The sequence below is a fragment of the Pristiophorus japonicus genome, chromosome 8, assembly GCF_044704955.1.
Source record: "Pristiophorus japonicus isolate sPriJap1 chromosome 8, sPriJap1.hap1, whole genome shotgun sequence".
Lineage (NCBI taxonomy): Eukaryota > Metazoa > Chordata > Chondrichthyes > Pristiophoridae > Pristiophorus > Pristiophorus japonicus.
The window spans coordinates 56329964-56346106 of record NC_091984.1 but is presented as its reverse complement, the minus strand read 5'-3'; the positions used below and the strand labels follow the sequence as shown (position 1 = coordinate 56346106).

The following is a 16143-nucleotide window of genomic DNA, read 5'->3' as shown; positions in this document are numbered from 1 at the left end:
CCCTAGTTCTAGTCTCCCCGACCAGTGGAAACAACCTCTCTGCCTCTATCTTGTCTATCCCTTTCATTATTTTAAATGTTTCTATAAGATCACCCCTCATCCTTCTGAACTCCAACGGTAAAGACCCAGTCTACTCAATCTATCATCATAAGGTAACCCCCTCATCTCCGGAATCAGCCCAGTAAATCGTCTCTGTACCCCCTCCAAAGCTAGTATATCCTTCCTTAAGAAAGGTGACCAAAACTGCACGCAGTACTCCAGGTGTGGCCTCACCAATACCCTGTACAGTTGCAGCAGGACCTCCCTGCTTTTGTACTCCATCCCTCTCGCAATGAAGGCCAACATTCCATTCGCCTTCCTGATTACCTGCTGCACCTTCAAACTAACTTTTTGGGATTCATGCACAAGGACCTCCAGGTCCCTCTGCACCGCAGCATGTTGTAATTTCTCCCCATTCAAATAATATTCCCTTTTACTGTTTTTTTTTTCCAAGGTGGATGACCCTCACATTTTCCGACATTGTATTCCATCTGCCAAACCTTAGCCCATTCGCTTAACCTATCTAAATCTCTTTGCAGCCTCTCTGTGTCCTCTACACAACCCGCTTTCCCACTAATCTTTGTGTCATCTGCAAATTTTGTTACACTACACTCTGTCCCCTCTTCCAGGTCATCTATGTATATTGTAAACAGTTGTGGTCCCAGCACCGATCCCTGTGGCACACCACTAACCACTGATTTCCAGCCCGAAAAGGACTCATTTATCCCGACTCTTTGCTTTCTGTTAGCCAGCCAATTCTCGATCCATGCTAATACATTTCCTCTGACTCCGCATACCTTTATCTTCTGCAGTAACCTTTTGTGTGGCACCTTATCGAATGCCTTTTGAAAATCTAAATACACCACATCCATCGGTACACCTCTCTCCACCATGCTCGTTATATCGTCAAAGAATTCCAGTAAATTAGTTAAACATGATTTCCCCTTCATGAATCCATGTTGCGTCTGCTTGATTGCACTATTCCTATCTAGATGTCCCGCTATTTCTTCCTTAATGATAGCTTCAAGCATTTTCCCCACTACAGATGTTAAACTAACCGGCCTATAGTTACCTGCCTTTTGTTTGCCCCTTTTTTAAACAGAGGCGTTACATTAGCTGCTTTCCAATCCGCTGGTACCTCCCCAGAGTTCAGAGAATTTTGGTAGATGATAACGAATGCATCTGCTATAATTTCTGCCATCTCTTTTAATACCCTGGGATGCATTTTATCAGGACCAGTGGCCTTGTCTACTTTGAGTCCCATTAGCCTGTCCAGCACTACCCCCCTAGTGATAGTGATTATCTCAAGGTCCTCCCTTCCCACATTCCTGTGACCAGCAATTTTTGGCATGGTTTTTGTGTCTTCCACTATGAAGACCGAAGCAAAATAATTGTTTAAGGTTTCAGCCATTTCCACATTTCCCATTATTAAATCCTCCTTCTCATCTTCTAAGGGACCAACATTTACTTTAGTCACTCTTTTCCGTTATATATCGGTAAAAGCTTTTACTATCTGTTTTTATGTTTTGCGCAAGTTTACTTTCGTAATCTATCTTTCCTTTCTTTATTACTTTCTTAGTCATTCTTTGCTGTTGTTTAAAATTTTCCCAATCTGCTAGTTTCCCACTAACCTTGGCCACCTTATACGCATTGGTTTTTAATTTGATACTTTCCTTTATTTCCTTGGTTATCCACGGCTGGTTATCCCTTCTCTTACAGCCCTTCTTTTTCACTGGAATATATTTTTGTTGAGCACTATGAAAGAGCTCCTTAAAAGTCCTCCACTGTTCCTCAATTGTGCCACCGTTTAGTCTGTGTTTCCAGTCTACTTTAGTCAACTCTGCCCTCATCCCACTGTAGTCCCCTTTTTTTAAGCATAGTACGCTCTTTTGAGACACTATTTCCTCACCCTCAATCTGTATTACAAATTCAACTATACTGTGATCACTCATTCCGAGAGGATCTTTTATGAGGAGATCGTTTATTTTTCCTGTCTCATTACGCAGGACCAGATCTAAGATAGCTTGCTCCCTTGTATGTTCTGTAACGTACTGTTCTAAGAAACAATCCCGTATGCATTCTATGAATTCCTCCTCAAGGCTACCCCGTGCGATTTAATTTGACCAATCGATATGTAGGTTAAAATCCCCCATGATTACTGCCGTTCCTTTTTCACATGCCTCCATTATTCCCTTGATTATTGTCTGCCCCACCGTGAAGTTATTATTTGGGGGCCTATAAACTACGCCCACCAGTGACTTTTTCCCCTTACTATCTCTAATCTCCACCCACACCTCAGTTGAGTATAAATGGAATACTTTTAAAGGTGTACTGCTGAGCATGGAGATAGATACATACTTAAAGGTAGCAAAAGTTGTCTAACTGAAATGGATCAACAAACAACGCAAAGTGAAATAAATAAGAAAAAATAACATTAAACTCCCACAAGGAGAAAGGTGTGTGGCACCACTGGTATGAATATGAAAACCTTCAATTAGCCACTAAAATACTGGTTAGAGGGGCAAAGGGAAATCTGGTCCTGGGTATAGCTGCAGATGCTAAACTGAAGAGCACTGCTTTTGTGCTTTAACAATTAGACAAGAGTCAAAGATGGGGTGGGACCCTAAAGGATGATAACATGATGGAAAAATAGTTAATAAACTCAATAATTACTCCCTCGAAGTATTTGTTGGAAGGCACCAGTAACATGCCATTCACAAACTGAAATAATTGAAATACAACTCCAATATCAACAAGGTGGAGACATGTTAAAAGGACTGCGAATCGACACATCTCCAGGGAAGGATCATATTTATCATAAAAGAGACAAGGATGAGATTTATAAGGGGCTGATGGGTAACATGATGAACTAATGGATGCTGGATAAGTCCCATTAGATTGGAAAAAAAAGATCGTAACTCAAACCAGGATGCTGTAACAAACCTCCTGGGGCTCTGTTACACAGCACCACTAGGAATAGGGCAGCTTTCCTACACCCAGTTGGTGGAGTGGGAAGATATGTGATGCAGACAGACTTGACGACATACAAAAAATCTTTAGAATTAAAGGAGAACATAAGAACATCTGTCTCCACCATAAATATATTCAATGACCCAGCCTCCACAGCGCTCTGGGATATAGAATTCCAAAGATTCAGGACCCTCTGAGAGAAGAAATTCCTCATCATCTCCTTTTAAATGGGCGACCCCTTATTTTGAAACTATGCCCCCAGTTCTAGATTCTCCCACAAGGTGAAACATCCTCTCTGCATCTACCCTGTCAAGCCCCCTCAGTATCTTATACGTTTCAATAAGATCCCCTCTCATTCTTCTAAACTCCAATAAGTATAGGCCAACCTACTCAATCTTTCTTCATAAGGAGGAAAGAAGAAAAAAGAAAATGGCCTGTGTATTTTAAAAGATATCAAAGAAAGTTGACCCTGAACATGTTAAATGGTCCATCATCTTTATCACAAGTCCAAAATGTTGAATTTAGTGTAAAGTGGGTATTTGCAAACCTTGCTTAGACTAGTAACAGGGTTAACTATTTCCTGAATAACAACAGTTTTAAGAATCCTGGGAGTGACCTATTTAACACAAAACAATGTCTGTTAATAATTAGTGATTAAAACGTGAATAATTCACCAGCACATATGTTTTAAATATTAAAATTGGTTCCTTCTATTATTCTGTTGAGATAAATGAGAGAAACAGTTTACCGACCCCCCACTCCGTTTTCAAAGTGTGTTTCTGTTTAAAATGTTTCTTTGGTTTATTAATAAATCAATGTTGTATGTTAAAATTTCCTTCTAATAAAGAGTCTTTGTGATGTTTTGCCATATCTTGATGGAAGCCTCTCTTTTGAGAAAAAAAATACCAATGTTTGCTTTTAAATCTATCCTATTAGTTTTAAATGTATTACGTTTTATTTCAGTGGGATCAATCTTTCTGATGTGTGTAACTATTGTGCTGCATTCTCTGCATTGTTTCCCCTATCAGCTCTGGAGACTGAAGTTAGAAGACAGAGAGAGGCAGCAGTGTAAAAACATGTTATTGAAGTACATTCCTGCAGTTAGAGAAAGGGGGAAAGTTTTTAAACTGATGGTGCAGTGAATCAAATGTTGACATGGCTAGGATTCTTTAATTCATAGCTAGTCTTCAGAATGATATAAATGCAGGGCTTGGCTGCTTCAGCTGATTATTTGAGGATCCAGTATCATTCACTGAATCATAGCCAGACTATTAACAACTAATTTCTAAAATCCTAGCGGGTCTGAGAGTGTCTGCCCTAGTTCTCTTTTCTGGCATCTTGTATTTACTTAGATTATCTTAAACTGCTCGGAATAGCTCCAAAAGATTTTTGAGAACTAGAAATATTACCTTTGCAATATTATTATAGGGTTTACTGACTAAATAGTTCTTTGTAACTTGCGGGAGGGAGTAATTTGAAGATATTTTAAATATATACATAAATGAACCAAAACCATACTACATAATTTTATGAAACGTCATTTTGATGGGAGATTATTAACTTGGATTACCCATAGTCAAGTTGAGCAGGGATAAATATTATAGTACACACATTTCAGCTGTCTGTTATTCCTTTGTTTCAATATTTGCAAATGAGAGTCTCCGACTCACAAGCCATACATTTTTACTGAGATGTGGGATGGGGTTTTCTGCTTCTGCCTGTGATTTTACGCCCATTAAAGTGAATGGACAAAAATAATTGTGGACTGTTGATCTTGGAAGTAGAAGAATCTGACATGAATCTCCAGTAGGCAGCAAAGTATGCCATGATTATCAAGGTTGGTCTCAACGCTTCTGCTTCACTAACAACTTGTACAATAGACTGGAATACGACCCAATGATTGATGTGACAGTGGGCTTGGGGGAGAGGGGAACCAATCTGATTACAGCCTACCACAGCAGCACATGCACACCATATTACTCGTAAGAGAGCTACTTTACTTCAATTAAAGCAAATATACTAAAATATATGATTAAAAAAAACTTAAATATTGTGAACCTGCAGATAAAAAGGAAAAGAGTGGCTAAAGTAAATGTTGGTCCCTTAGAGGACGAGACCGGGAAATTAGTAATGGGGAACATGGAAATGGCAGAAACTCTGGACAAATATTTTGTATCAGTCTTTTGTATCAGAGGACACTAACAATATTCCAACAGTGGATAGTGAAGGGGCTATAGTGATCACAATCACTAAGGAGGTGGTACTCAGTAAGATAATGGACTAAAGGCAGATAAATCCCCTGGACCTGATGGCTTGCATCCTAGGGTCTTGAGAAATAGCGGCAGGGATTGTGGATGCATTGGTTGTAATTTACCAAAATTCCCTGGATTCTGGGGAGGTCCCAGCAGATTGGAAAACTGCAAATGTAACGCCCCTATTTAAAAAAGGAGGCAGACAAAAAGCAGGAAACTATAAACCAGTTAGCCTAACATCTGTGGTTGGGAAAATGTTGGAGTCCATTATTAAAGAAGCAGTAGCCGGACATTTGGAAAAGCAAAATTCAGTCCGTCAGAGTCAGCATGAATTTATGAAGGGGAAGTCATGTTTGATAAATTTTCTGAGTTCTTTGAGGATGTAACGAACAGGGTGGATAAAGGGGAACCAGTGGATGTGGTGTATTTGGACTTCCAGAAGGCATTTGACAAGGTGCCACATAAAAGGTTACTGCACAAGATAAAAGTTCACTGGGTTGGGGGTAATATATTAGCATGAATAGAGGATTGGCTAACTAATAGAGAACAGAGAGTCAGTATAAATGGTTCATTCTCTGGTTGGCAACCAGTAACTAGTGGGGTGCTGCAGGGATCAGTGCTGGACCCCAACTATTTACAATCTATATTAACGACTTGGAAGAAGGGACTGAGTGTAACGTAGTCAAGTTTGTTGACGATACAAAGATGGGAGGAAAAGCAATGTGTGAGGCGACGCAAAAAATCTGCAAAAGGACATAGACAGACTAAGTGAGTGGGCAAAAAATTGGCAGATGGAATATACTGTTGGAAAGTGTGAAAAAAATCAATGAGCAAGTTATTATTTAAATGGAGAAAGATTGCAAAGTGCCGCAGTACAGCGGGACCTGGGGGTACTTGTGCATGAAACACAAAAGGATAGTATGCAGGTACAGCAAGTGATCAGGAAGGCTAATGGTATCTTGACCTTTATTGCAAAGGGGATGGAGTATAAAAGCAGGGAAGTCTTGCTACAGCTATACAAGGTATTGGTGAGGCCACATCTGGAATACTGCATGCAGTTTTGGTTTCCATATTTACAAAAGGATATACTTGCTTTGGAGGCAGTTCAGAGAAGGTTCACTAGGTTGATTCTGGGGATGAGGGGGTTGACTTATGAGGAAAGGTTGAGAAGGTTGGGCCTCTACTCATTGGAATTCAGAAGAATGAGAGATGATCTTATTGAAACGTATAAGATTATGAGGAGGCTTGCCAAGGTGGATGCAGAGAGGATATTCACACACAACTAGAGGGCATGATCTTAGAATAAGGGGCCGTCCATTTAAAACAGAGATGAGGAGAAATTTCTTCTCTCAGAGGGTTGTAAATCTGTAGAATTCGCTGCCTCAGAGAACTGTGGAAGCTGGGACATTGAATAAATTTAAGACAGAAATAGACAGTTTCTTGAACGATAAGGGAATAAGGGGTTATGGGGAGCGGGCAGGGAAGTTGAGCTGAGTCCATGATCAGATCAGCCATGATCATATTGAATGGCAGAGCAGGCTCGAGGGACCGTATGGCCTATTCCTGTTTCTATTTCTTATGTTCTTATGTTCTTATGTGTTTCAGTGCTATCAGGCTATGAGTAGTTCGGGAGCAGTGTGATTATGATTTCTCTTCCTCTCCCAACCTCTGACCTAGATAAATATAAGGCATGAATGACAGATCGTTTATTTCTACTGCTAACAAGTAGGCTATTGTTAAGGCTCACGCTTAGAAGAAGACTTGATACTGCACACACAAGAAAAGAGGAAAAAATTCAGCAAAGCAACAATAACATAATGAATCCCCAAACAGCAAACTCCAGAATTTCCAAGAAAAACTGAATTATTTAATTGCTGGGCATAATATACAGTGTGTAGAAAGGTCAAAACTTCTTTATTTTAATAAATATCTGATTAATGACAGGGTTCACTTCAGGGAATCTGAATATTTTCATCTGTAGCTCATCGTATCCTGACTAAAAGGCGCATTCTTCCTGAACACATTGTGGCTGCTTAATAATGCAGTAGTAAGCCGTGACCTTTACCCTTTTGTCTATCTCTGTTACACGACACTGCATTGTTCTTCCGGAGCTGAGAATATAAAGGCTGACTCATGCATTTCTACCACCCAGATGTTGGAAGGGAGCCCCATTACTCATAGCTGTATGTAATGATCACTTGACATTCATTTTCAAAACTATTTGACGGTTATCACTGGCCCTATACAGTAGAAAATAACTAATTACATTTCAATCTGAAACTGTTATAAATGCACTTTTTGTCTTGTGTGACAATTGATTTTCAAAAGCAGCTTTTTTCAGACAAGAGAAACTTTTGCATTGAATGGCATAATCAGTTTGATTGCTCAGTAGTCTAGCCTTGTTGATCTGCTCCGGTGCTCAGAACTCAAATTTCTTCAGAACTTTACCTGTGTAAAAAAGGAAGGATGAATCAGTAAATGCACAGTATAATACTGCAGATACTAAATATTAGTGGTGCTCCATAAGTATGTGTGAATGTGTGGCAGCCAGTGTAAAAGGAGATGAGCTTTTTGAGTGATACAAAAGGACAATGATACCATTGGGAAGAGCTAAGACTGAACCAGGCTGCTGCAGACTGTATGGTAGATTTTCCAAGTCCTCACCCATGGCAAGGTACATGGCCCACCACCAGTGAGGACTAGAAAATTGCGGCCAGCGTGTCCATGATTTTCCAATCCATACCAGGTACCTCGCTATGGGATAGAACTTGGAATAACTACCCTTATACATGAATATTACAATGGCATATGAGTGGAGATGGGGCTTTAAAGGCACAGTAATAATCTTCCAACGTACTGAAGCATGTATCATGTAAAAGGTGACCACTGACTCATTACCTGTACCGTGTGGATAGTATATCAATTCTGCATCTCCTTCTGTATATAATGAATACTGGGTAAAAGCTGACAATGTACAGTACACAAGCAGGTACACGCTGACCATGTACTCCTGTATAGTACTTCTAGATCCACTATAGCCAAGGGACTGATGTTTCTGGACGAGTACAGCTGTTTTCTGGATGGAGGAGTTGGTACTTGTTAGTCCAGCATCTCAGTTAAGTACAGAAGCAGCAGGAATTGTAATCTATCGATGAGACAAACTGTAAATGTCTCCTGTACAAATAATGGATCAGTTTACTATTCTATTCTATTAGTCTATTCTAAGCCATTATTATAAAACTTTGGCAAGTTCTTAGATTTAAATTCTATCATTTTGAGATTCGTTTTGTAAGTGCACTGCTTCACACTGCCACTGGGACCAGTACTTCATTGTTAAGATTTCCAGTATTTACCTATTTACAAAAAAAATCTGTAAGCTGCAAGCAACAGTTTGAACAGCATTGCAGTGTGTCCAGCAAGGTTCAATATAGGAGTGCAGGGTGAAGCTTGCAGTATTCCCACTTTCTTAGGAGAAATGAGCAGTTCCTCCATTGAGAGGGAGAGGTACCTTGGGGGTGGGCTGGGGTGGAGTGAGATGGCATATCTGTTAGCGGTTGGCTAGCCTCTCCTGCAGTGTACAGTTGATAGTCTATGACCCAGTGTTCTCACAGAGGGGAAGGGGGAATTTACTGGGATATGCATGTCTGCATGTCTCACTCTTGTCCCATTTGAACTGCTTTTTGAATTATTTCCATAAATATTGGTACATAACCAACCTTTTCTCTCCACACTGCCCCCCCCCCCATAATAAATGCAATATTTTCCATCCGGCAATGGCGTGAGAAATATAAAAAAATTGTATCACAGATTTCTGTTGAATGCCTATAAAGCTGATAACAGTTACAAAATGCATGGTCTGCACTTGGCCTGAATTTCAGTCTACATGGGTTGGCAAAGTATTGTGAATGTCTTTTAAGATAAGAAACTCTGAACCCAGATTCATGCCTACTAAAGGGGGAAAACGATGACTTTGCACAATTCTAATTGGACTGTGAAATATGGGAACAGTTTTATTTTCCTCCATATCCCCTGAGTTTATTTTATGGGTGCGGATTGTTAAGTACAGGAAGCAGAATGTGTCCAAAATAATGAAAGTCCATTTCAAGCCAATGCATTGTATTTAATAGAGAGAATAGACATTCTCTCTGAATAGGATATTGTGTGAATGCACAATGTGCTAATGACATCGAGTAGCAGGTTTTCGGAACAGCATCTGAGTATTTGTCAACTGGATTGACTTGCAGGTCAGAAACTGCTGTTCCCTGCATAGTCCGTAGCATATTGATTATAAGGACTGTTTTGTTCTTGTAAGTGTGTGAGCGGATTTGGGAAGCAAGAAAGAAAAAGTTTGCATTCGTACTTTTCATGTCCTAAATCTGTCCCAAAGCAATTGGCAGCCAACTAATTACTTTTGCAGTATACTTACTGTTATATAGGCAAATGCTGCAGTCACTCTGCGCACATCAAAGTCCCCCAAACGGCAATGAGATAACTAACCAGTTAATCTGTTTGGATGGCATTGATTGAGGGATCAATGTTGGGCAAGGTACAGGGAGAAATCCTCTGCTCTTTGAATAGTGCTACATGGGATCTTTTATCTCCTTCTGAACAGGTGAGTGAGGGCTCGGTATAATGTCTCATCTGAACAATTCTGACAATACAAACTCTCTCAGTACTGCACTTAAGTGTCAGTCTTAATTATGTGTTCAAGGTCTGGAGTGGGGCTTGAACCCACAATCTCTCATTCAGACAGAAAAGTGCTGGACCAAGCTGAGATTTATGGTCTTTACGATGGAGCAGATATGGGGTCAGTGGTTCAGCTTGGGGTCAGACAGGATGCCATGTTGTGAACAGTCTGGTTCAGCCTGAGATAATGGCTAAGGAGGAGAAGGAATTGGTTGCAAGCATATGGAGTTTTTGGTGGGGGCTGAAGATGGTGGCTTTGATCTTCATGGCGTCAGCTGTGGCTTAGTTGGTACCACCCTCACCTCTAAGTCAGAAGGTTGTGGGTTGAAGCCCCACTCCAGAGACCTGAGCACAAAAATCTAGGCTGACACTGTAGTGCAGTACTGAGGGAGTGCTGCACTGTCGCAGGTGCCGTCTTTCGGATGAAACGTTAACCGAGGCCCCATCTGCTCTCTCAGGTGTACGTAAAAGATCTTATGGAACTATTTCGAAGAAGAGCAAGGGATTATTTGTGATGTCCTAGTCAATATTTATCCCTCAATTAACATCTAAAACAGATTATCTGCTCATTATCACATTGCTGTTTATGGGAGCATGCTGTGAACCAAATGGCCGCCACGTTTCCTACATTACAACAGTGACTACACTTGAAAAAGTACTTCATTGGCTGTAAAGTGTTTTGGAACGTCTGATGGTTGTGAAAGGCAAAGTCTTCCTTTTTCTTTTTTAACATTTAGCTGGAGGAAAAAAGTCAATACGTAAAGAAAAACTGCAACATGTACAATTAGATGAAGATACATTCTGATATTTTAGGATGCATTGGCACTACAGCTGTAGCCTTACTAGAAGATAGGTTTGCTTTGCACCAGTGCTGCTGTTATCGTGAAAATGTAACTGAATACAATGTCGGGGCCCAACCTGACACCAGAATGAAGCAGACTGAGGCTCGCTGAAAGAGGGAGTCTCATTCCACTTTGACAGAGGGACATTTTGGACCTTAACACCTGATTTACATCCCATAAGCGTAGCATTGGTGGAAAGCTAAAACTGCTTCACACTGATACTCAAATTGTGCTGTAAATATACCTTAAAGTAAATGTCATATGTAAACATAGCTTTTAACACTCACCTTTGGCACGGAGGATCAGCTCTCAGAGACAGTCAATGAGCGGATGCAATATTAAATTAACTTCCTGGCTGCCCCGGTTACATCAGCAGACAGAGTAGTGTGAAAATAGAACAAATGAGTACAAAGTGGTAATTCGCAGAATCCCCCCTATTTTTCAAATACGCTACATGTGGACTTTGAATGCTGAACATGGAAAACATTTTATTAATATGGTATTGTTTGGAGATATCATAATAAAGCAAACAGTTGACAGGGAAATGGGGGGCCGGGGGTGGGGGGGGGGGGTGGACACAAATCTGGGATTGAAAATGTCAATCGTCTGGTGGAAGCTGTAAAAGTTTCCTGTCAGGCCAGTGCCCTCCTACAATTTCCTGTTCCCTGGCTGCCTCCTGGGATTGTCAGGTGTCGTCCTTTTCACACTGCTCTGTCTGCTGATGTAACCGGGGCAGCCAGGAAGTTAATTTAATATTGCATCCGCTCATTGACTGTCTCTGGGAGCTGATCCTCCGTGCCACAACCTGCTTTTGGTGTGGTGAGAACTGGGAAAACGGAATCAATCCAGACCTCCAGCTAGTGGACTCAGCAGGACTCACCAGTTGCTCAAGTCTGTGTGTGTGTAATCAAAAGAAAATGCAGAAATGTGACCCTATACCTCTCCCTTTTAAATGTATTGAAGAAACTGTTATAGAGTCCCAGCTTGACTTGTCAAATAGCAGTATTGTGACCTCCAAAATGGTTGCACTAAGTTAAAATGACAGGAAACAATGTTAACTAAAATATGTAAGTACACTGCTTCAGTAGTATCTCTACCTTACACTAAATAATGTGTATTTCTGGTCCGTGTCCAGCTGATTTTCCAGGTTAAGAAGAGTGGATTTTTATGCTGTAGTCAAAGTAAATTCAATTCTATACATGGGCAAAATTGCCTCTCGCTCCCAATGTACATGGGGAAAGTTCTGCCTATGTGGTGCCATATATTTACAATGATAGGTTATGACAACGTGCAGAGCTTTCGGTTTGTTAAGCACAGTGTCTGCACTCTAACAATAGACGGACAATTAATGAGCTGCATGTGCAATGATGGGAATGGAGCTGTGGATAGTAGAGGATAGCTGGGGATGGTAAGATTCTCCATGGGGCCACATCATGCTTTCAGACTAACACATACAATCAATAGAAATTGCCCTTACAGAATGTGTTTTCGCAGAAGTACATAGGAGGAAACAGTCACCTAAGAACTAGCCAGTGCACACTCAGAATATGATTATATTCTTTTAGAAATTAGAGCATTATGATTGTCAATTTTTCCATTTTTGCTTATGTAACAACAGTAATTGGACTTTAGAATAAATACATTGTGTGAAGTGTCTGAAATATTTCTGAGAAATATATGAATACAACTCTTTCCTCCCTGTTGAGTTAATTGGGGAAATTGACCGGGAGGATCGTAGGTAAGCTGAATTAATATAAAATACAGTGGAAATGACACATTTGCTGAACCACCCGTACAGCTAATGTCTGTATCTCCCTCTCTCACAGTGTGAACTCATTTAACTCGTTCACGACAGATTGCTTCACATCATGTCATTAGTACTCACAGTTTTAAAGAACATTCAAAGAAGCATCAACAGATATAGGCAGATAAAGACCAGGAGTTGTTAAAATAATTTATTACTGTTTTTATTGATGTTTAATTTCCTTAGAAAGGTGGTGAAATCCTACCTTTACGTGAAACAGACTGTAGATTAATGGTGTTTTCACACACCAGCTCTTATACCCATCTAACCTATAACGTTCTTAACCCACAGGCCTTCTACGTGTCCAATCTTTTCAAACCCAAGATGAAAATTCCCCCTCCACCAGTGAGACGAGAGATAATTACGCCCGTGGACATCATTGACAGGAACAACCATCATGGAATGTGCTAATCACCTTAATTGCAATAAGCAAAACACTTCAACAACAACAGAAAAAAAATCAAAATGGACTAAAGCTGGTGCAAAAATCAAAAGATAAAATAGTGACTGCTGAACAGCAAGTTTGCTGCTCTCTAATCTCATCAGACAGTAGAATGTAGGGAGAAAGACATTTTACCCACAATCCTGTGTGGAGTATACCATAGCAGCATTTCTAATCAAACCACAAAAACCGCACAGAAGACATGGAAACTCTAAGCTTGTGAATTTGTTTCGAACTGGTCAAGGCCGACCACCAATGAATGAATGCGTTTGTTCAACAAAAGGAAGAAAAAAACTTTATAAAAAAACACCACACGCAAAATAGTAATGGCGGCTGTCTCATTGTAAATTGACGAGGACCACGGCAGCAAACTTTCATATTTTATATATAAATATATAAAAAAACTAAAACAAGATAACTATGTAAAATATTATTTCTGAAGCATCCTTTTTTTTTTAGATATTTTATCCACTGCAATTAAAACTGTTTATATGTGTCTCGACCTGTGTTATTTACAAAGTGCTGCTTAAAAAAATAGCATTGATTTTTTGGAAAAAAACGTATTTTGTATTTAGTCAACTAAAGTATTGTAAGCTTTTTTCTGGGGGGGGGTGGGGAAATAATTTTTGATAAAACTACAGCTAGAGCCACTTGCATCAATAATAAATATCACAGTAAGTCATTTGTTAGTACTTTATATTTTTACGTTTGTTTTGTAAAAAAAAAATTGTATAGCTTCAACTCATTTGTTCTTGTAGAATTTGAATGTTAACATTTGACTATTTTTCTGATGTAATTAGCTGTAAGTTTTGTCTATATGCTTTTAAAATAAAAGCTCATAATGGACAGTATGCTATTGTGTAGAATTTCTGACTACGAATTCTCCTCCTCCGTAACAGAGGCATATTTAAATAAATTATGTAGATATTCAGCTTGGCATTATCCTCCTCTGTTAAAGATAGAGGAAAAGGGGCAATATAATTTTACTCAATCCATATAAGTGAGATATTTTGTTTGGAAAATATAGAGGGTATAACTTCCTCTACTGTGCCCCAACAATGGATCCTGATCTCCAGCCTTAGACAAACGTCTTACTGCATCACTCTGCTGTTTCCATTCCATTATCAGATCCGAAAGCACTATTTGAAGAGCAGGGGAGCATTCTTGATATCCTGGTCAACACTCATCTCTCAACCAACACTATCAAAATACAACTGCTCAATACTCTTATTACACTGGTGGATGATGCTGTGCGAAAACTGGCTACTGTGTTTGCCTACAAAACAACAAAATATTTAATGGCAGTCTTCTAGGACTGTGGCTTCACTGAGGCAGGAGTTACCTCAGGCCTCTAAGGCTCCAGGGGAACCTTCCCAAACTGCACCGCTCAATCTCGTCTCACTCAGGGAACAGCTTGTAGAATCATAGAATCATAGAAATTTGCAGTACGGAAGAAGGCCATTTCAGCCCATCGTGTCCGTGCCAGGCGACCAAGAGCTATCCAGCCTAATCCCACTTTCCAGCTCTTGATTCTTAGCCCTGTAGGTTATGACACTTTAAGTGCACATCCAAGTATCTTTTAAATGTGGTGAGGGTTTCAGCCTCTACCACCCTTTCAGGCAGTGAGTTCCAGACCCCCACCATCCTCTGGGTGAAGAAATTTCCCCTCACATCTCCTCTAATCCTCCCCCCAATTACTTAAAATCTATGCCCCCTGGTTGTTGACCCCTCTGCTAAGGGAAACAGATCCTTCCGATCCATTCTACCCAGGCCCCCCATAATTTTATACACCTCAATCAGGTCTCCTCTCAGCCTCCTCTGCTCCAAAGAAAACAGACCCAGCATCTCCAATCTTTGCTCATAACCAAAATTCTCCAGTCTAGGCAACATTCTTGTAAATCTCCTCTGCACTCTTTTCAATGCCATCACATTGTTCCTGTAATGTGGTGACCAGAACTGCGCACAGTACTCCAGCTGCCGCCTAACCAGTGTTTTATACAGTTCCAGCATAACCTCCTTGCTCTTGTATTCATGCCTCGACTTATAAAGGCCATATGCCTTCTTAACCACCTTATCTATCTAGCCTGCTACCTTCAGGAATCTGTGGGCCTGCACTCCAACGTCTTTTTGTTTCTCTACAGTTTTCAGTGTCGTAACATTTAATGTGTATTCCCTTGCCTTGTGAGACCTCCCCAAATGCATTACATCATCCAGATTGAATTCCATTTGCCACTGTTCTGCCCACCTGACCCGTATATTGGTATCTTCCTGCAGTCCGCAGCTTTCGTCTTCATTATCAACCACACAGCCTATTTTAGTGTCATCTGCAAACTTCTTAATTCAAGTCGAGGTCATTGATACATACCACAAAAAGCAAGGGACCCAGCACTGAGCCCTGCGGAACCCCACTGGATACAGCCTTTCAGTTACAAAAACATCCATCAACCATGACCCTTTGCTTCCTGCCTCTGAGCCAATTTTGGATCCAACTTGCCATTTTGCCCTGGATCCCATGGGCTATTACTGTTGTGTATCTATAAAGCATGCACTCCCATGTTCCGCCACTAGGGAGCACATCCCCTGAAGTCTCAAGGGATCCCAGCATCCCTTGGGAGCACTGTATATAAGCTGGCACCTAAGGCCTGTTCCTCACTCTGGAGTGTCTTATTAAAGACTGAGGTCACTGTTACTCGGAAAGTGAGGACTGGGAAGCCGAAGTCGAACGGCTAGACCAGTACTTTGTAGCCAACGAGCTGGATGGAGAAGGAAGCTTTGCAAAAAGGAGAGCGGTCCTCCTCACAATCTGCGGGGCACCGACCTACAGCCTCATGAAGAATCTTCTGGCTCTGGTGAAACCCACAGATAAGTCTTATGAGGAGCTGTGTACACTGGTTCGGGAGCATCTTAACCTGAGTGAGAGCGTGCTGATGACGAGGTATCGGTTCTACACGTGCCAGCGATCTGAAGGTCAGGAAGTGGCGAGCTACGTCGCCGAGCTAAGGCAACTTGCAGGACAATGTGAGTTTGATGGCTACCTGGAGCAAATGCTCAGAGACTTTTTTGTACTGGGCCTTGGCCATGAGACCATCCTACGAAAACTAATGACTG

At 40.7% G+C, this 16143-nt stretch overlaps 1 protein-coding gene across 2 annotated transcripts in view; it reads left to right on the top strand.

The window, feature by feature from the left end:
• plpp3 (phospholipid phosphatase 3) overlaps nucleotides 1-13877 on the top strand; it is a 163462-nt gene extending 149585 nt beyond the window's left edge. For both annotated transcript variants that reach the window (XM_070886810.1, XM_070886809.1), the window contains exon 6: nucleotides 12885-13877. In XM_070886810.1, coding sequence (XP_070742911.1) covers nucleotides 12885-13004 — 120 coding nt within the window. In that variant the 3' untranslated portion in view covers nucleotides 13005-13877. The remainder of the gene's footprint in view (nucleotides 1-12884) is intronic.
• The last annotated feature ends 2266 nt before the right edge of the window (nucleotides 13878-16143 follow it).